Raw genomic sequence first — 20,770 nt, forward strand, 5'->3', positions numbered from 1 at the left:
CTGAGAAGCATGGATCTCTACCCCCTACCAATCCTGCGTTACAAAATAAGTATACTTCTTGCGATTTGAGAAAGAAACTTGCATTTTTTTGTAAAATAAAGATGTATTTCTTTAACTTTCGCTCTTTATCCATTCAAATAAGTCTTCAATAGATATGCCTTGTTAGATGTTTATTACGAAGTACGTGATCTCTACTCAAACAGAAAAACCAGAACAACGTGATCCTCTTTCACACCAAATAAGGAATAAATGTTGAATTTTTGAAGCAAAAAATATAAAAAATATGAAATTAATCATATGACAAATAATAAAATATTATAGTCTAAACAACTATAAGGAAAGGATAGAAAACCCTACTCACCCTTTTTTGTAAGCTAGCTAATTTTTCTGTTATTTATTTATTTATTTATTTTTGGTCTTTTGACCTTGTTTATGTATGAAAAGAAATCTACTTAACAAATTATAAATTTTTTTAATATATCATTAATCAATTGATAGAGACGTGAAAACACTACACGTGTTTGGCAAATTAAAATGTTTAGGTTAACATAATGAGAGATGAAGTGAAACTTTTATTCTTGTTTATAGTTGTATGTAAATAATATATTCTCCATTAAAAGTTCTCTTTACAATTAGCAAATGTGGGAAAAATCATAGCCTTAGTTATACCCACTATAATGCACTAATGGGTAATGAAAATGATTGAACTTCAATCAAAAGCATATTCTCAAGCCATCCCCATCTATAGAGAATGGATTTTGAAAACAACAAAAATAATGGAATAGAAAAGAAGAAATCTAATCTAAAGAAGAGAAGATGGAATTTTGAAAAATAGAAAGGAAAATAATTTCTTACATGGAGGGGCAAAATCACAAATCAAAAAGGGAAGGCTCCACCAATGAAATTTGAAAAGTGGTTTTACCAAAGAATCCATTTAGCTATTTCAGAAACCAAACACGTCCTTATAACCCAATTAAGGTCAAGGGCATTATAGTAAATATCAATGACTCAAACTTCAAAGTAACGCTCTTTTAGGCGTGGAGAGGATCTTTGTTATGTTTTAATTAGATTTTATTGTATTACGTGGAATAATTTAATAATTAAATTAAGATTATAATAAACGATTAAATTCTGAAAGTGGGAGTCTTCCCCCCACGATGCTCTGCATTCACCGTTTAATTCGGGTTTACTTCTCTCATTCTCTATAATGGTTTTTTTTTTGAAGTTCTTCAGTCTTGAAGAACAGCTTTTCCTCTTTGGATGAGTTGTAAAGTGATAAATCCAACCTCTTCTGCTTCTGGGTTTTGTTTCATTCTTCTTTGAACACACATTGAAGTCGTCGAATTCTTGATTCTTATTGGGTTCCTTGACGATCTGATTCTCAGCTTTTTTTTTTTTTGGGTTGTCTCATATGTTTTCTGGGGTACTTCATTTTGTTCATTTGGTTGATGCTTCAGAGTTTAACGGAAGATGAAGATGTCTAGTCGTGTAAGCTTCTGGGTCTCTCCTCGTCGGTTATGATTTTTTCCCCTCACCTTAATTTTGTTAATCAAAATTAGTAAAGTCGTCTACTTTGTGCTTCAGAATCGCTTTTTGTTCTGTTTTTATTTGGGTTGTGTTTGTTGCCTGCGGGAGAATGTTTGTTTGCAGGGTGATGGCTTTAGAAATTTTCTGTTCTATTAATATCTTTTCTGGATTGATAATGAGGATGAATTAGAGATTTTGAAGTACTTGGGTTCTGGAGTTCATGTTTTGGATGTTCAAGTTCAAGCGTGTTCAGTATCAATGCTTCGTGTCTTTTTAAGATTTGCCGATTCTGCATATGGAGGCAATAATTTCTCCTTGTGGTTCTTTTTTTGTTGTTTGAACTTTAAATGATGATTTTCTATCTAAGAAGTTGAATGGGAGGATTTTCTAATGTTGGGAATTTGTTCTCTGAGTACTCATTGAGGAGACTGTAATATTGTACACTACTGTAGTGAACAAGCACAAAATTTTCAAGAAAGCATGGGAATATTGGGCTTCTTAGTTCATCAGGTTGTAGGAGGGCTCTAGAATTGGAAATGGAAAACAGAATCATAGAGATTCGTCGTGAATAATGAGTGATGAATGGGAAGAATTTTATATCTTTGGTTGAAGCTGTCAATTTCTAGTAGTAAGAAATGAGACATAAATTGTTGAACTCTTGACTGTATTTATCACTGTCCAAAAATTCACACAGATAGATCTTCTTGGGGAGGAAGATACTCTCCATCATCACTTCAGTCTTGGAGATCTTATGCTAGACTCCCTGTAGTAGAAACATGAAAAGTTTTCAAACTTTGATCAAAGTCTTCACTGAAACTGTGCTCCCCTTTCCCCAAACCTGAAAAGGAGGGGGGGGGGGGGGCAATTGCTTAACCATGCCAATGTTGGCTGAATTCCAAACTTTTGATCATAGTACACCTGTACCATCTTTTGGCTTCAGTGTGAAGGCTTTTGCAGGCATCAACTGATGGTGTGATCTTCATCAACCATATACCCTATTTAAAACTTAAGGGAAGAGCTTGGGTACAGTGAGTTCAAATTTGACTACCTACTACGCAAGGGTATCGCATCAACCAAATATCAAGTTTTGCAAGAAATCCATGGGTCATGAATATGAAGGAAATAAGTGTGGCTTGTGGAAATTCATGAAATTAATTTGCTGATGCAACACTAACTGGATATACTTATTTCAGATAACCACTTGTTTAAGATTCCTCCCTTTAGAGTGACACTGATTGCAGGTAACTTGCTTGTAATGACCCCTCATTCATGTTTTTTTCTTAGTTATCAGCTTCTCAACAGCCATATCCTGAGGATGCCGTTAAAGTTTCTTGTTTCATGTAAACCTAAGACCGCTTTCCATTGGATATACTTATACCTGCTCACTGCTCTGTATACGCATATGTACTTGTACGAATATTTTCTTCAATTTGCAGATACTTATGAAATGATCTCTGTGATGAGTATATATGTTCTTTCAGTTTTTGCTTTGGTTTCCCAAATTACTGTCATAAGAGTGGATTTGTTTTCCTTCTTCATTTTAATGTCTGATTGATTCAGCCTCATATTCTTTGTTATCCATGTCTTTCAGCTCTCTCTGCCTGGGGATTCAAAGAGTAGGAGATCATGCGTTTGCAATCTTCGTACAGCTTCTTTGTTTTGTATAGTTCTCTTTGTAGGAAGTTTGTATGTCATAACAGATTTTAAAGAGGTATGAGTTCCCTTCTTTGTCTCCCTTTTTTTTTTTTTTTGGGGGGGGGGGGGGGTGGGGAATGTTTCAATGCAAGGACTTTGTGTAAGGACTTTTCCTGACCATTTACTGGGATGGATTATATCTTTCGAATATAATGTCTATTATTCAAATTGTACCTTGTACGAGGTGGCCCTATGGATACCTCTAACTGGGATGCTTTGATTTGCATTCTGGCATAAGAAGATATGTATCAAATTTAGTTGTCATAGATTTGTTTTGATTTTATGGTTCCATTCTTATTCAGACTGATCTTAATTAATTCTCTCTTGAGCCCCAGCCTTGAAAAAGAAGTAAAACATGTACAGTTGTGTTTTCTGTTATTACCCTTCAACATTGTTTTGTATGTGATTTAAAATTTAAGAAAATTTTGTGTATTTGTTTTTTTTTGAATTCATTGCATGTATTTCAAGTGATAGCTTGGCAGTACTTATTCTGCTCCCCCTCCTTTGGGGTAGCTGTTGTGTGAGAAGCTATTCCAAGTGATGATTAATTTTGAAGCCTATTATGCAGAGGTTTACAAGATGGAGAGTGGTTGATAATGTGCTGACTATAGAATCTGATCCATGCAAGGTCTGTTTCCTCTAATGGTGCCTTTCTACTTAAAATTGTCAGTATCTTTACTTGGTCTGTGGTGTAAAAGTCAAATTGGAACTTATATGGGATGTTGCTTTAGATTCAATGTCGGCCTCATGGCAGTGAGGCATTACCGAACGGGATTGTTGTCAGCACAACTAACTTGGAATTGCGACCATTATGGGGTTCCCCAAAGAAAATGGTATGTGGAATCACTCAGAAAAATCTTAATTGATGATAGAATGAAACTTCAAATTTCAAGATTGGATTACCACAGACTGTTCAGTGCTAATCAATCATGTCACTTTAGATGTGTAATCATATAATGAATATGTTGACAATTGCCAAAGTGGCTTACAAACATCCTGATTACTTGATGAATCTTCTGATGCATGGGAAGTTTTCTAGTTCATCGTAGCTCAGTATAATCTAGCTGATTCACTCAGTCCCAGGGTACTAGGAATTTGGAACTAGATCACATCTTCTTCAAAGTTTTAAAATAAATAGCAGTCAAGCCTTGAATAACCGCAGGTGAGCTATCATCATTCAAAATCAAATTCAATTGCAGATTAATTTCAGAATGTGTCTATAATTGTTCATCACAAAAGAGAAAAGGGAGTGGATCCATCTCACTTTTCAAAACCATGTTAATTTTAGCTACCGTTTTAAAGGACCATAATAATCAGTTTAGGATCTGAAAGAAAACAGTTCTAAAAAATACGATTTGCCTGAGTTTAAGCTGAACTCGTGTGGAAGCAAGAAACTGTTGTAAGCTTCACATAAATCCAATGGTTGGATTAAGAGCTACGGTTTCAATCACCAAAGCAGAAACTTGATTCTGAAACTTTTGGGCTGTAGGCCTGTACCACAAACTGACCTTCTATCCTTACAAATTTGAAATGAATTTGAGTGCCTGATTCTCTGACTTTTTATTTTTGGAATGGATAAAATATAAAAAGTTTAGGTTGAATAGTAGAATGAAGTGATGGATGGATGAAATTGTGGATTGGATTAATTGGAATATGAGATGTAATGGGAGGCTATAAACCCAGGAGTGTTTGTGAGATGGAGGATTCAACCAACTTAACTTTCAAGTTACACACCTGGTTTAATTGAAGGAGCAGCAACAGGCATCTAATAAGAGAATAGAGATGGGTACAGGTGGATTTAGCTCTTGCAGCAAGGCTCCTTCAGCCCTAGGTGTTTAGCTGTCAACAGCTAGGTCTTCACCTGTCTTATCAGTCAAGCAAAGAGACAGGAGAATAAACTCAAAGCAAGAGCTTCATTAATCAGTTTATAAGAATCTGTGAGCTGAGAACAGCCTATTACATATCTGTAGAGTGCTAATACTTACAATTCATAGAAGATAGAAACTACTAGACCTTGCTGAGCTAGCTAATATTCTTAGCAATAACATAAATAGAAACTTACGAGAATTAAAAATTAGAAAGTAGGCTTTATCAATAAGCCTCATGCTTGAATACTAAGATGGAAACTAATGAATTAGAAAGTAAATAAACTCAAATCAGTCTTCACTTTTCCCAAAAGCTATGGACTTTACAAATCCTCAAAAAGTGCTTTCACAGTAAGACAAAATAGACTGACACTGTTCATGTGAATAGTAATGGCAGTGGTTTGGTTCTTCTAGGAGCCCAGTGATACAACCAATTGGCCCTATGGCCCAAGAGGTTGGTTCAAAAGTGAACCAACCCTATTCTTCCTAACTGTTCTGTTATATTTCTTGCCAAACAGCTTAGCATGTACATCACGCATAAGCATTAGTCTCTAAGATTTGGGCTTACAAATTGGGCCAGTTACAATAGAAAACCTAAATCATGTAATCCATGATCCATATAACCCTTTTTTTTTTTTTTTTTTTGGGGGGGGGGGGGGGGGTGTTTGAGTGTGGCATAACCCATTAAAGTGCGGTTTCAGCTTGACCCAAAAAACTGAACCAGGCCCAAATCCAAAAATTCTTTTGAAGTGGTTTACACAACGGTAGATTAACCAGGAATCAAATCTCGAAACAGTGGGGTTTGGACTACAAGATAAAAAACTACTAGATTTGAGCTGGAACACTGATTAAGGATTTTTTGATAGGCTCAAGAATGGGTTTAGGAAACATGAGCCCATGAAGGTGTCCATTTTTGTGATAGTTTCAAGATAAAAGGCTCTTGGGGCTTCAATTGTATTTCCCTAGCTTTGATCCCTATTTGGGTGAAGGCACTGAAATTGATATGTTTATCTGTAACTAGTATTGAATCAGGAGCAGGGAGTATGGAGAATCATCTGGAGATGGCCACTGCTTATGAGATTTCTGGCATTATGGTATTTGTTAGCTCATACATCGTCTATTTATATAGCCGGAAACTGCTTCATGGCATCTGGTTTAACTATTGCTTTGATAAATACCAAATAGACCAGGCGTTCATATTGGGGAACACATTCCCATCTTGATTTGCATCTTAATTATTATTATTTTTTAAATATTTGTTTCATTTTTTATTAAACAACAAATGTATGATAACATACTGAAAGCTTGACGCTTCATATTTCTTGTAGTTGTTCTTATTGGGGTTCTATTCTTTTTCTTTGTGACATGTGGTGGCTTTGAATGATCTATTAGGGCAGAAACTGAGCAACAGGGATCATAAACATTCATATATTGAATGGTGTCTTTATCATTATTGCTGGGCTAGATGAACCAATTGTTTTGTGCTCTTCCTATTGTGATGATAACTTCAGTCAGCTAAGCCTTATCCCATCTAAATGGGGTAACAGATATATGAATCCTTTTCATAACCATGTCTGAAGTTATATTTCTTTTATTTACCCACGGCCATTCATGTCGCTTTTCTCCAACCCCCGGGAAATTTTTGGTTTTCAACTGGATGCTCAAGTTCCTATAGCCTGTATCAGTCCTTACTGGTACTTTTAGTGGGTTCCATTGTACCAAGTGACTTCTAAATTATCTCTTGCAAAAACCCAGTATAGTATCATAGATTCTCTTTGAATGTACAAATCGATGTCAATACTACCAGTGCTTCCATACTAATATTGAGAAATGGCTCCAACAACAACAACAAAAACAACAATGACACTAAGCCTTGTCCCAACTAAATGGGGTCGGCTACATGGATTCTTGCATTCCAATCAGCTCTGTTTGAGTCTATGCTAGATACAAGGCCTAAATATGCATATCCTTTCTCACCACTTCTCTTAAGGTTATCTTAGGTCTATTTGAGAAATGGCTCCATTATCTGAATTCATACTGTGCGAGAAGTAACTTTGTTACTTTTCTGGTGACATGACATGAATTTATAAATACATAATGCATAAAATTTTAAAAAGCATGTATTTCTAGTTTCCTACATATATTACCAAAGGCTTGTCTGGATCAGATCTCAACCACAATATTTTTTTCTGCAATTTTCTTGAACCAGAACTTGAAGTCAAAGAGTTTATTGGCCATTCCAGTTGGAGTAAAGCAAAAAGATAATGTTGATAAGATGGTAAAAAAGGTAACAGATTTCTCCTTAATGTCACTCGCTTTATAAATTTTTACTTGTTCATCTGTGGTCAACTTTTGTGCTATATTGCTCATGGCAGTTCCCAGCTAGTGATTTTGTTGTGATGCTTTTCCATTATGATGGCATGGTGGATGAATGGAGTAATCTAGAGTGGAGTTCTCATGCTATACATATATCTGCGGTTAATCAAACCAAATGGTAATATTATGATACATCAGTTGTATCTTTACCAATAATTAGTTGTGGAGCCTCTTCTACCTCTTTAATTATTTTCTTTTGACTGAATTAAAAATGGTGTAATGTTATCTGTATGATGAATTAGGTGGTTTGCCAAGCGCTTCCTTCATCCAGCTACAGTTGCTGAATATGATTACGTTTTCCTCTGGGATGAAGACGTTGGAGTTGAAGACTTCAACCCTGGAAGGTATGTGAGAACTGACTGTGATTGCTGCATGCAACTTCTCATTTTGTGTTTTAAACATAAAAATGCTTATTGTGTGGTTCTCAGTATTGGTTGGACCTGCTTTCATTACTACTCATCTTGACACTACCTAAAAACTTAATTCATACAACAAGTCATATTCTGCAGTTCTACTCCAGTTAGGCTGATATTATTGCAGCCCTGGCTTACAAGAATTCTGTTATTGTGGGCCCACTAAAGTTAGTAAACCCAGAATAGCATCATTAACGTGATTTTCATAAATATTTAGAACCCTTCAGGACTCCTTTGGGTATTGCAGATCAGAACATAGACCTAATGAGAGTTATAATTTAAAAAAATGGACTAAACTGGAATTTCAGTAAAGTCTAGGGATAAAGTAGAAGAAAATTCAGAGAAGCATGAGTTCTTGTGAAATTCTAAATAACTGCCCTTTGTTTAGAATAATAGAGATCAGCTTCTTCAACCTCTCGACCGAAACAAATTGGCGGTAGGACATTCTTGTTTCAGCGGAGATATTATCTGTATCAAACTCAATCAGCGTGAAATTTTAGTGCAATTCATGATTCCCAACCTCATTGGATGCAACCAACAATAGACACACCAGAAAATCAACTATTAGATATTAAAGTTTGTCTGAAACTGTTATGGGTGAAGTTAATAGAACCAGTGTAGAAAACAGGTTCTCCCAAATCCTAACCATATTCAAGCTCAAAATTTTCTGATGGGCAAATGGGTTAATAACAGGGGAATTAGCTATGTTTAATAATCCAACAGTAACACAAGTAAATAACTGTGAAGTGGTAACAAGAATGATAGGGAATGCAATGGCAGCAGAAAATAACCGGGTAAAGAAATATAAGGAAAGATGATCATATACATACTAAGAAAAGAGTTTAGACTAGGAGGGGAAGAGTCTTAAGGAGAAAATAAGAATTAAGAGAGAACAAACCGATTGTGGTGAAGTCTTTTGATGTGAACCGGATCAAGCACCACCTAGAGAAAGCCCAGGGAGGTTGCCAATGCCCTATGGCCCAGCCAGCAACCCAGGGAAATTTGGGCAGCATAGGGGCATCTTGGTCATTTTGGATACCGCTAGTCCAACCCAATTTGATCCAGCGAGAACCAAAATCTTGTTAGGAGTCCAAATCTATCCTGATTTTGTTATTTGAGTCCTTTGTTAAGTCATGAAAGAGACCTAGTCTAGCTATGAGTCCTAATTGGAGAGGGATTCCTCTAGTATTAGCCCAAATTCTATTGGGAAACTAATTCGACTTTTCTTTGAAGTTTGGATTTATTTTGGTCAGTTATTTAAGAGTCCTAGTCAAGTTAGGAGTCCCAATTAGAGAGGGATTCCCAATTATTGAAGAGTTTGTCATCCAATATATCCGCTCCCAATGGGTGATGGGTCCAAGTCACTTGATAAATCTTGAATTGATCTTGTGCTTATAAGCTACTTTGTTAACCAGAAAGGATTTTGTGCAAGAATTCTCTCATCCATGGTCAACTGGTTAATGACAAATTCATTTAATCAAAACTCTATTTTACCCTTTTGGAGCTTTATATTTTCATTATTTTTATTTGCATTCAGATGGAGAAAGAAAGAGGGGGGGGGGGGGGAGGTATTTGCATATTCGTGAATAAATATCTTTGGTAAATGAAACAAAAAAAATATAAAATTTCTATTCAAGTGCTATTTGACATAATTACATAAATAAGGCCAAGGCATTTAGTACCCAAAAGGCAGTAGTTGCCTAGGACCCCAGGAATTTGCATGGACACCTATGAACATCTTGTTGACTTCTAGGTGATGCCTTGAAAACTATGACTAGTAACTGGGGAGTTTTAACAGGTTTTCTCTAACTTGTTCGTAACACAAGTTACAGGAACACAGAGAAGCTATATTTAAATTGATAGGAAATACAAGTAATGGCAAACAGTAACTAAAGAGAAGATATATATAAGGGGAGGGGTTGTCATAAATAAAATGATAAAAAAACTGAGAGAGGACTTTTGGATCACAACTAATTAAATTAACCCCTAATTGTCATTATTAGACCAAAACTTAGGATTGAACTTTTCTTTTTGGATGAATAATAAATATATGCAGAAGAGAGGGGGGGGGGGAGGTAGCTAGGAGAGATGCAGCTGAGACAAATGAGAGGAATCTAGTCCCAAGGTAACAACAGCATGCTGGTTCCTTGGGATGGGGCTTTTGGTGAAGAGATACAAGCTTAAGGCTAATATCCTTGCAGATGGTCTTCTAAACCACATCAGAAGAGCAATAATTGGAGGACCACCTGGAAGGTTACACTCTAACCAACAGTGAGACTGAGAGAAGCTCCGTAGACAGCTTGCTGATGGTGTTGACAATTGAGGATCCACCAAAGTTAGAGATGATCCAAGTGCACTCCTAGTCAAAGGGGCGCCGGCGTCTGTGGTGGTGCCTAATGGAGGACAAGGCAAGGAACCAAATGACCTTGGTACTGGAGTAGGAGATGAAGAGATGTGGGACAGTTTCGAGAGCAGAATTACCAAGGGTGCAAAGGGTAGGGGCTGGGATATGGCGTGGATAAGAAATGCTTCTGTGGGAGGTAGGAGCTCAGGGCTCTTCAGACAGAGAAGGATTGTCTAGGATGTGATCCTTTAACTAGAAAGTTCGGACCAAGGAGCTTGAGGGGAAGGGGGCCTGATGAAATGCCAAGCAGAAGAGAGAGCAGAAGAGGTAGAGAAAGATCCAATCCAGGAGGGGGTCCATAAGGGGTGTCAGGATGGGCTGGTGAGGGAGGATAGGATAGGCGAAAGCAAGGGGGAAGGTTGATGGGGGAATTCTAGGCCCAGAAGGAGACGAATAGGGAGAGTGGGGAGTCTTTTGGGATAGCTGAGGAGTAGCCAACCTGAGGGTCTAACTAGAGATAGAATACCCCCAAAGGGTGCCAAGGGTCAAGCCAAAAGGAAGTGGAGGTCTCATTGCTAACCTTGATGGTGAAAGCAGAGAGAGCTAGGGGACGGAGGGAGAGAAGCTTCTTCCAGACCCAAGAAGGGTTGGAGGGCAGGAAGATAGTCCAAAGAGAGTCCTTTTTGAGTAGGTAAGGATTGACCCAATTGACCTAAATGGAGTTGTTTTGGGAGAAGAATTTCCACAGGACAGCAGCTTTGTGGTCCTGGATTGATGGATTTGCAACCAGCATTCAACTCTGGGTTTGCAGACACAAGACATGATTTTAAAGAAGCTGCTAAAGAGGGATTCAAGAGCACCAATGGTGGATCTGGGAAGGGCGAAAGTCCACACCAGTGGATGTAGGCAGAATGGAGTACATATTGAATTAGAACAAGTCTAGCAGCGTAGGACAGGAGTCTTCCTCTCTAAAGTTGGATCTTTTTCCTGATCTGGTCCAACAAGGGGGTACACTGATGGATAGTGAGATGAGAAGGGATAAGGGCAACCTAGGATTGGACTTGATTCTTCTCAACCTGGGCTTCCATGTTGGGTTATGTCTGTCTAGCCATGTACATGCAACTGCATTGGACATGTTTTGGCAATATTTTAGACATTGCTTTAATGATTTCACAACTTTGGCTTATGTCCTGCTAGAGTTCACCTTTTCTTTTAAAGCCTTATGAAATTGGATTATTATTCTCATGTGCGGGTTAATTTGTCCTTCCTGGAGGCTGAAAGTAACAAAACTTTCGATTTACTTACCTTATTCTTTTGATACCATTGGTGCTAACCCTAAGTCCTTGCAAATTCATCAAAATCATCTAATGCACTTACTTTTTATTGCTTCTTGTTATTAACAAACTCTTCTCAACTAAACTTGTTCTATATGTGATTCTGTATCTTATTTCTTCTTGTTTCTAACCTGCAACTCTCCATTATGATCTGGGGCTGGGTTTAGAACAATGGTGGTAGAGTAGAAAAAATATTCTTTTGAAAGGGACAGATTAAAAACAGGGAAACAAACTGCACCACTAGAAGCTAGCCACTTCCATGTTGGCTAGAGTAATGGACACATCACCTTCATAGACCTCATTTCTATGTTGAGAAAATCTAGAGCTGATATAATAATTTGGAATCCCTTTGGGCTCAGTGGATTGTCGTGGATTCTTAATTTCTTCATGGAAACTGGATAATTGTAGACTTAAAAAAGTAACCTTTTTGGAAAGGATTGAAAACACTTGCCAGTATCGAGCATGTTAATTTCCATGAAATCAGGGTGTGGTCTTCTTATCTCTTTCTCTATTTGAATTTGCAGATACCTGTCAATTGTTAGAGAAGAAAAGCTGGAAATATCCCAGCCTGCATTAGATATAGCTAAATCAGAGGTGCATCATCAAATTACTGCACGTGGGAGGAGATCAAATGTGCACAGGTTTTTTTTTTTTCTTTTTCTTTTTTAAAATATTTTTTGGGGTATTTTCTTTTGGGATGGATACAGCTTTGTATATCTGCTTTGTGATACCTAATGCAATGAACATGTGTAACTGGACTACAACATGATGAGAATAGATGCAGTATAATGGTTCAACCCAGGAGTGTCAATTGCATCCAATGTGGTTTCTGATAGAAGTAAGAAATAAACTTTCCTGCCGTTGGGTTTGGTTTGTGTCACTTGTGAACCAGCTCTCTGTTTCAAACCACTCTTCATGTGTAACCGTTCATTTCTAGATTTCATTTTTCTATTTTGAATAGTTATTAAATGTTACTAGGTTATTTTTAATAGTTGTTAACTGTTAGTAGTTGGCAGAAGAGACGGGGCTTTATGAGCCCAGCCTTGTTTTAAGATACTTCACTTTATTTTGTGCAGAATTTTGGCCAGTTAACAGTCTTAAGACTACCTTTATACCATTATAGTTTTAAGCTTATTTTGGGTTATATTTTTGAGTCTTTTATTTAAGCTTGTAAGCAGTTCCAGCATTTTAAATGGTATGATGAATAGGATACTGGCTATTGCCTTCGAGTTGTGTTACCCTTACTATAAGAGTCTTGTGTCAATTTCAAATTTTGATCTCTCCAATTGATACCTGAATTCTTACTTCTGCTAGAAGTTATAAATCCAGGATTTCAGAATCTGCTTCTCCTAATTCTGATTTCCCATATCTTCTTCCAATAACTTATCGACTAATCCATTTTTATCCTAAACTGAGAAAATGGAAGCTAGCATTCTTTGCTTTTGTAGTTGTGGACCTTGTGCTTTCATTTCCACATAATTTCCTGGTTAGAAATCTGCAGTTTCAGCTGTCCTATTCTGTGTAGGATATCTCTGTGAGTTGACATCTAACAGTTGGATCTTGGTAGTATTTTGTGTAACTGTTCTACTATTGGAGCAGATCTGTCATCCAGTATTTTAGCCTGAGAATTGTTTTGTCATCATTTTTGAGTTGTCTTTGACTCTGGTTTGGATTCTTTTACTGTTATTCTGGAAAAAAATTGGTTTTCTAAAACCTAGTCCAAGGAGGTTTGAATCCCATTAGGGCATTACACAGTGCATGAGACTCCATCCACAATGGGGTCTGGGACATTCATACTGTACGCAGCCTTGCTTCTGCTTTTGCAGAGAGGCTGAATTACCATGGGACGTTAGGATCCCATTACCATCCTAATAGCATTAATTAGATCTACCCAATTTGCAAGTCTTTGGTGCTCAAAACATCATTTTGTGCAATGGCCCGCTGAACTGTTTACATGATGGATACTTGGATTTTTGCAATCAACTGATCTGGTTGGATTTTTTTTTTTGGGATTAAGATATCTCGGTAGTTAGACTAAATTCTGAGTGCAGGCAACAGATTTTTATTTCTGTCTGATTACTTTATTGGATTCGGTGAAAAGATATCTTACTGTATCATAGTTCTATGCATTTGAATTTGCAGTTTAATTGGTTTTAGTTCTTGCTCTCAATAGGAGGACTTACAAAGTTGGTGGTGGGTGTGATGCAAACAGTACAGCTCCTCCATGCACTGGGTAGAGTTCGTTATCTACTGTTTTATTCTGCTAAGTTCATTTACAACAATTCTATCTTATACACAGAAAAGAAATTTCTCCATGCATAGATTTCAGAAAGGGAATCTTGTTACAGGTGGGTAGAAATGATGGTTCCTGTGTTTTCGAGAGCAGCATGGAGATGTACATGGTATATGATTCAGGTTTGAAATCTCTGCATTTTAGCCATCGTTTATTTTTGGAACAAAATGAGGATGGGTTTTGGGACTATTTGGTTAGAGGTAAAGGTGGCAGTCCTTGACCAAGCTGGCCACAACTTGAGCAAATGGCACCCCCTCTTTCTCCCTTTATGTTTAGGGTTTTACTTGTTCCAACCCTGTAATTTGAATTGGCTTTGAGTAGTGGTAAAGGTGGAAATCCTTGATGAATGGCCAAAACTCAAGCAAGTAGCACACCCCCCCCCCCCCTTCATCTTTCTCCCTTTGTTTAGGTTTTTATTCATTTCAAACCTGTGGTTTCATCGGGCTTGACCTATAAGCACCAGTTGGTTTGTTTGAGAGACTTATGGGCACTCGGTTAAATCTTACTTGAGCTGAACCTGCAGAGTCCTAACAAAGGCTTAAATGGGCTTTTGCGAGTTATAGGACATCATTGGGTGGATGAGAAGAGTTTGAAGCTTGTTGGTTGAGCATATTAGAAAATTTAATTTCGATTATTTGAGTTTCAAATTTTAAGAGTCAAATTTGGACCACCCTTATGTCTCATTTTGCCAACTTAGATTCAAGACTCAAGTTTGGTTCACTTATTAGTGACCTATTAACTCTAATTTTAACCTGTTACTCACTTTCAAGTTTGCTTCACACATTTAAGAACCCTCTTTTTTCTTGTGGGCTTTTAATAATTGGCCTCTGATTCTTGCCATAGAATGACTTGATCCACGGATGGGGCTTGGATTATCAACTTGGCTACTGCGCTCAGGTTAGTTCTCCATTCCAGGTCTTCATTGTGTTTGAAGATCTCTTAATTCATATCTGACTAATTTCAAACCTCCTCTTTTGACAGGGCGATCGGACCAAAAACATTGGGGTTGTTGATGCTGAATACATAGTTCATCAGGGCCTCCCTACACTTGGGGGCTTGGAAGAAAATACTGTAAGAAAATTGATTTCCCATATATAAAAATTTACGAGAATGTGGGTAAGTTTGAGTAGAAATATTGGGCTTAATCAATCATCACTTGGCTTGGACTTTTTAGTTTAAGACTTCTCTTGGTGCTTTAGTGGTTCCTTTATCTCCTGTGCAGCTTAGTATCTGACGTATACTTGGTTTTAACTGTATAAACTTTCAGAACTGAGAAAAAAATTTAAATTAGAAAATTCCAGATTGGGCTAAAACAGTAAAATGTATGGATTACTTTAGCCCCTAGCTAATTGTATTTCTTTGTGACGTCAGATATATTATGAAACACATCTTGGTCATGCATAAATAACTCAGGCCAGGTAATATACTTTTAATTGTGTCCGCCCCGAAGCATTCTTTAGAATATGAAGAGTGCGGGTAGATTGCAAAGCTTATGGTTATATATAAGGTTCAAAATCTCAGCCATCTTGACCTTGGCGGGGCGAAACATGGTCTGAAATGAGATTCCGTCAACTGGCTGAATCTCAGCAAAATCTGTTTGAGATCTTGATGAAATTTTGGAGAGAATTTCTGAAATTTTGAAAATTTTAAGGGGTTGTATAATATACTTTGTAATTTGTAATTTTTAAATTATAATTAGGATTTGACTACTTCTCAGTGTTTGTCTTGCTTAATGGAAGTTTCAATGTTGTCTTATATATCCCTGTTTAGATTTATGAAATACATGATCTAGTTTCATCTGCATAGAGCCAGGCATGTATGAATCAAGAAGGCCAGTTTGTGTTGGGTTTTAGTAAAAAATAACGTTGCAATTGTGGTTATTGGCCTAAAATTCTGTTGTACGCAAAATCAAATGCAAAACCACCTAATGCAAAACCACCTAAAACCCACCAAAACACTCAGCCGAAAGATGGTACATTATTATACCATCTTGGTATGTCAAGACACTGACATGAGAGAAGATTTTGAGTATTAGTTTCACATGGAACTCAAACTTGAGGGATTGGCCTCCACAGTATCAATTGATCCAGATGGCTGATTGTCAAGAAACCCAAGTGCTTAGATGTTGCATATACTTTATTTCTTTTTTGCTTGGGCTAAAAGTTTTGGAATTGTTGGAGAGAGTGAAAGAGGTTTTGAAACTGATATGAAAGCCCTTCTTCCTTCAAACTTTTGATGTCAAGTGCAAATTATGACTCCTGCTGAACTTTTGGCTGATGTATGTTGATCATGTTTGCTTGCATCGATTAAATAGATTCATGTTTAATTCATGCAGACAACTGCTGATGCACCGGCACCGGCTTCTCCAAGTAAACTTTCACCAGACATGGAAGCACAGGTATAATTTCTTTAGTAAAGGTACATTATTTTTCATTTCTGTTCATGCAAACTGAGGATGATTCTAACTTTCTAAGTACTTGAATTTACAGGATCCATCCCATTCACATGTGAATATGGACAGATATGCGGTAAGTATATGATTATACGCTTTACGAGAAATTTTTTAGTTCTGTGTTCTAGGTTACACTGTTTATTCCGTGTCATTCCTGTTCTCATGTTGGGAATTATGAATATGTTGTGTCATTATTGAAAGCCTGCCATTGCTGTCTGATTGGGGATCAGATGGTTAGTTGTTGAGGCTGAAGAGGCTTGCATTTTATGCTGTTCTTGTCATCTGATTGTTCAAGCCTCCTGAAATCCCTCCTTCCCTTCTCTCTCTCTCTCTCTCTCTCTCGCTCTCTCTCTGTCCTCCGGCCTTCTTGTTGGACATGTTTCTGTTGCCTGTTGCAAGTTTGGTCAAAAGGTTTTGTGGCTACTGGTTCTGGTTCATCCTATGTGCAACTCCTCTCTATAAGGTTTTTTTGTAAGAATTTTACTCATTGGCAGGTAAGGAAGCGGTCCTATGTAGAATATGAGATATTCAAGAACAGATGGAAAAGAGCAGCAGAGGAGGATACATGTTGGACTGATCCTTTCCAGCAACCTTCAAAGCAATAGGACCAGTGTTCATCATGCACAGGGTCTTCTCGAATTCTTGAGGTACAATCATAACACAAACATATACTCATCAACTAAACCATAGAAACAATCCAAGCACATCCATTGATGAAATCATAGAGCTCAGGATGTGGAATACTTGTCAATTACGATACAGGGAATGCTGATACATGAGTTGTATTTAGTGGGGTAGGGTTGCTTGACCAAGCTCATTACCTGTAGCCCTTTTTATATTGCAATTCAATCTTTGTAATTATTTGATCCATTATTTAAAATATTGAAATGCATTTTGCATTAAAAATAAAGCATTACTGAAAGTTTTATATCAGTGATGTAACCTGGAAAGCCTTGTAGATATCTTATTATTTATTCAGGACTTTCTTCAAGGACTCTCTTGAGTTCTACTCTGAACGATTTTTATGCATATGATACTATCGAAAACAAATTGATTATTCCATGAAAATTTCATTCAAAGTGATGTTACCCTAAAAATTAGCAAAACCCCTTAGCAGAGTGAGTTACTTTTGCCTGTATGCGACATAAATTTTAGGCAACAGATGGGACCAAATTGAAAATCATGATTGATATTCAACCACATGTGCTTGTATTTAGAACTGATGAACCAACAGAGAAGAAGATGTTTCCATTGGGTCCTGCCAATCAGACATACCCATGAAGATAGAACTCTACATGTTCCCTTGGCCCAGCAAAAAAATTATTTTATGATACGTAGCCATCAAATATTCAGACTCGTTAATTCCCAGAAGATGATTGTCTGCTATTTGGGGATTCAATGAATCATTCAACTTATATTTCCCTGCTCAAGAAAATCAATTCAAAATAGATTTACTGTCAAGACATGACGTGGAAAACCTGGTTCTTCTTCTACCTATCTACTCTAGAGGAACCAAGGAAGTCACATATTACACATTACATTTACTCAGAAACCCATAGGCTGTTTCTCTTTCTGAGGAAAACCCCTATACAGATTGTGATCAACTACAGCCGAAACCAAGCAAGAAATTCAGAGACCAGTAGTGTTGCGGTAATCTTGACAGTGAACCCAAAATGATTCCATCTCTTTTGCTTCTTAGTTGATTTGTCTGAGGTCTCATGGTTGCAAATTTTTTGGCCTCTTCTGGGGGTGTTTCAGAGGCCTAGTAAGATGTAGTATAATACAGTGATGGGCAGGGAAACAATCATTCCAAAGATCACCCTGAAATTTATACAGACATAACAGGTTAATTTATATACCAAAGAAGAACTAATGTGAAAATCAGTTTGGAACCATTGGTTCCTTGAAGCAAAGATTCACATGAAGTTGAAGCAGTTGGGACTTACGCTGTGCTCAACATATCTGGGTGGAGATTATATTCCCTAGCGAAAACGAAAGGGACTATTCCCTGTGGCAGGGCAGCCTGTGGATGAAAGGAAATCACTGGAAGCTTCAGATCTGTAAAATGTGATTTTTGTAAGTGTGGGTTTGTTTGAAGGTTAATGGTGATTTACCTGAACAATGGAGACTCTTAGCACCGTGCTTCTAAGTCCAACTCCAACAGAAGCAACTGCCATAACGGCAGGTCCAGCAACAAACCTTACTAACATTCCATAAGCTGCTAATCTGTTCCCACAGGCTATGATCTTAGGTTGCAATGCCATGAAAAGACCTGAAGTTTGAGAAAGTGATTGAAACTATTCTGTTCAAAATTTGTAGACTAAGAGATAGATATTCAATAAGAACTTTTTTGTTGACTTTTACCTAGGCTGAACATTGCCATTCCAAGACCTGCATTTGACAAGATTGTGACTGAATTTTCCAGGATTTGTGGCTTCTTAATGCCCCACCTTTTCAAAAGAAAAAAAATGGGTAAGTTAGAGAGATGGTTAAAATTAAAACAAGAGTGACAGACTTAATCTGCAGTTGTATAAAAAACAAATATAGAGATTATCAGCCACAAAATTCTAATTACCTGCAAGAAGCAAGAGCCCAGGTCAGTCCAAGTATGCTTGCATAGGAGTTTGGGTTCCTGATAAGCTTAGACCAGACTATTTTCAAGATCTGCTTCACCATCTCTGAGGAGATTGAAGAAGAAATTTCAGTAACTTCTGTTGAATCTGGCGAATTCTCTTCCTCTTCCTCTGCATCAATATTCTTTGTTCTATGCTCTTCTTCTTTGTGTGCAGATTGCTCACAAACACCTGTTTGTTGACCCAGAAGACCCATTTCAGAAAACTCACAGAAAACCAATTTATAGAAAGAAAAGAGAAAAACTCATTAGATATAAAACTCATTGCGTCAGCTCGTCTCCCCTTTTCTTACCTTCAGAATTGCAACACCTGCATCTCCAAATGAATAGGTGAAACTCTTTACCATCTTCTTCAGCTGCTGCGGCTGCGACTATGGGATTGAACCTCTTGGAATCTGGTGCCACCTTATTGAAATTCTGAAATGAATGTGAATCAGAATCTGATGTTCCCGAATCCAAAAGCGGCCTAGTTACAACCACATGGACAACCTCATCTTCACCACCACCACCACCACCGCCACTGCCAGCTCCAAGCATTTGAATTCCTCCATGGTTGTCCATAGTGTTTTCAGTATTAGTACCATTGAAGTACTGCTGTGTCAGAATGTTCCTTGCTGCTCTGTACTCAAACAAGAACAACATCAAAGTATACCAAACTACACACTGTAGAGCCACAGCTTGAATCATCAGAGCTTCTTTATCATCTCCATACATGGCCTTGAGTAATGGGATACCCATGACGAGGGTGTTGGGGAGAGTTGAGAGTGAAAACAAGGTGATAGCCCAATCAAGGCTTCCTCTTTTAGAGAATTTAGCCCAGCAGAATAACACAAAGAGGATTAGAAGCTTTGAAACTGCATCTGCAGCAATGAAGAGAAGATCCATCTTGTATGGGTTTATCCGAGAAATGAATTCGAATGAGAGTAGTGGGACAGCAAAGATGGCAACAAACCTGTTGATCCCAGAACATTGTTCAGGTGTGAAGATCTTCCACCATTTTACTGAGAAATATGCCAAGAACATGGTAACATAGAGGGGGACAACTGCAGTTAAGACACAGTATAGATCACTGAAGGAAATCATTGTTTTCTTTCCTTTCTGTTCAGAAGTTTTCTTGGTTTCTCTCTGGTTTTTATAATAGAAGTGAAGTTCTGTGGAATGGATGAGGTTGAAAAGATAGATAGATCATGATCTTATAATAGTGAAGACTTCTCTGTCAAAGCACATCGGGTGACTGTAGATATATTGGTTCCTAATCCTACCTACAAAGTCCAAGTAAAAGGCTTTGAAGTAGAGAAACAAAAAGTCACTAGAAATTCTCAAGAGGTGGGGTTCTACTACTGTGTTTAAAAAGTTGGCTCTCCTGCTAGTATTCTCTATGCAAACCCATTATGGAATTCTTTAGTTCTTTTTGGTAGAGAACATCAGAAAGTGAAGATGAATGTAGCAGTGTCGGCGGAAGGCGACAACATTGTACAATGCCTGCAAGGTTGAAAAAGAGGAGTAAAGGGTGGTTACCATTTATTGCACCTTGTACTTATATACTGGTAGAGAGTCTCGCCCTTAATTTTACTGACTGATGGCAGTGATAGGGATGAAAATTTGAAGAAAATGTAAAAAGAGGGACAATCAAAATAATCTTACAAAATGAGAAAGGGTTTTCACTATTTTTGTTTTTCAATGAATAATAATTATATAGAAAACAACCCTGAAGGGAGAGAGAGAGGGATTTTTTGTTCGTGATATTCACGCAGGCATTAGATTATGACACATGTCACCTAGAAATCCAACAGCTAATATCATTGCCCCATTATGCTCTTGTGTCTCTGGCAACCCATC

The 20,770-nt window shown here is 37.5% G+C and overlaps 2 protein-coding genes across 2 annotated transcripts; one reads left to right on the forward strand and one right to left on the reverse strand.

The window, feature by feature from the left end:
- Nucleotides 1-1,161: 1,161 nt before the first annotated feature.
- LOC149019070 (uncharacterized) lies at nt 1,162-17,400 on the forward strand. Its single transcript, XM_089153156.1, has 15 exons — nt 1,162-1,488; nt 3,119-3,238; nt 3,791-3,850; nt 3,954-4,055; nt 7,297-7,374; nt 7,463-7,581; nt 7,706-7,807; nt 12,079-12,195; nt 13,728-13,787; nt 13,903-13,969; nt 14,691-14,744; nt 14,829-14,918; nt 16,183-16,245; nt 16,337-16,375; nt 16,794-17,400. The coding sequence occupies exons 1-15, from the start codon at nt 1,471-1,473 to the stop codon at nt 16,902-16,904; spliced, it is 1,200 nt and encodes a 399-aa protein (XP_089009282.1). The 5' UTR covers nt 1,162-1,470; the 3' UTR covers nt 16,905-17,400.
- Nucleotides 17,401-17,469: 69 nt separating this feature from the next.
- Nucleotides 17,470-20,321, reverse strand: LOC149019071 (putative auxin efflux carrier component 1d). Its single transcript, XM_089153155.1, has 6 exons — nt 19,225-20,321; nt 18,875-19,103; nt 18,664-18,749; nt 18,414-18,571; nt 18,246-18,322; nt 17,470-18,120 (listed from the first exon to the last, which is right to left on the reverse strand). The coding sequence occupies exons 1-6, from the start codon at nt 20,012-20,014 to the stop codon at nt 18,054-18,056; spliced, it is 1,407 nt and encodes a 468-aa protein (XP_089009281.1). The 5' UTR covers nt 20,015-20,321; the 3' UTR covers nt 17,470-18,053.
- Between the last annotated feature and the right edge of the window lie 449 nt (nt 20,322-20,770).

This window comes from Hakea prostrata, chromosome 4 (assembly GCF_041222555.1).
Source record: "Hakea prostrata isolate BN-2017 chromosome 4, UWA_Hpros_2, whole genome shotgun sequence".
Lineage (NCBI taxonomy): Eukaryota > Viridiplantae > Streptophyta > Magnoliopsida > Proteales > Proteaceae > Hakea > Hakea prostrata.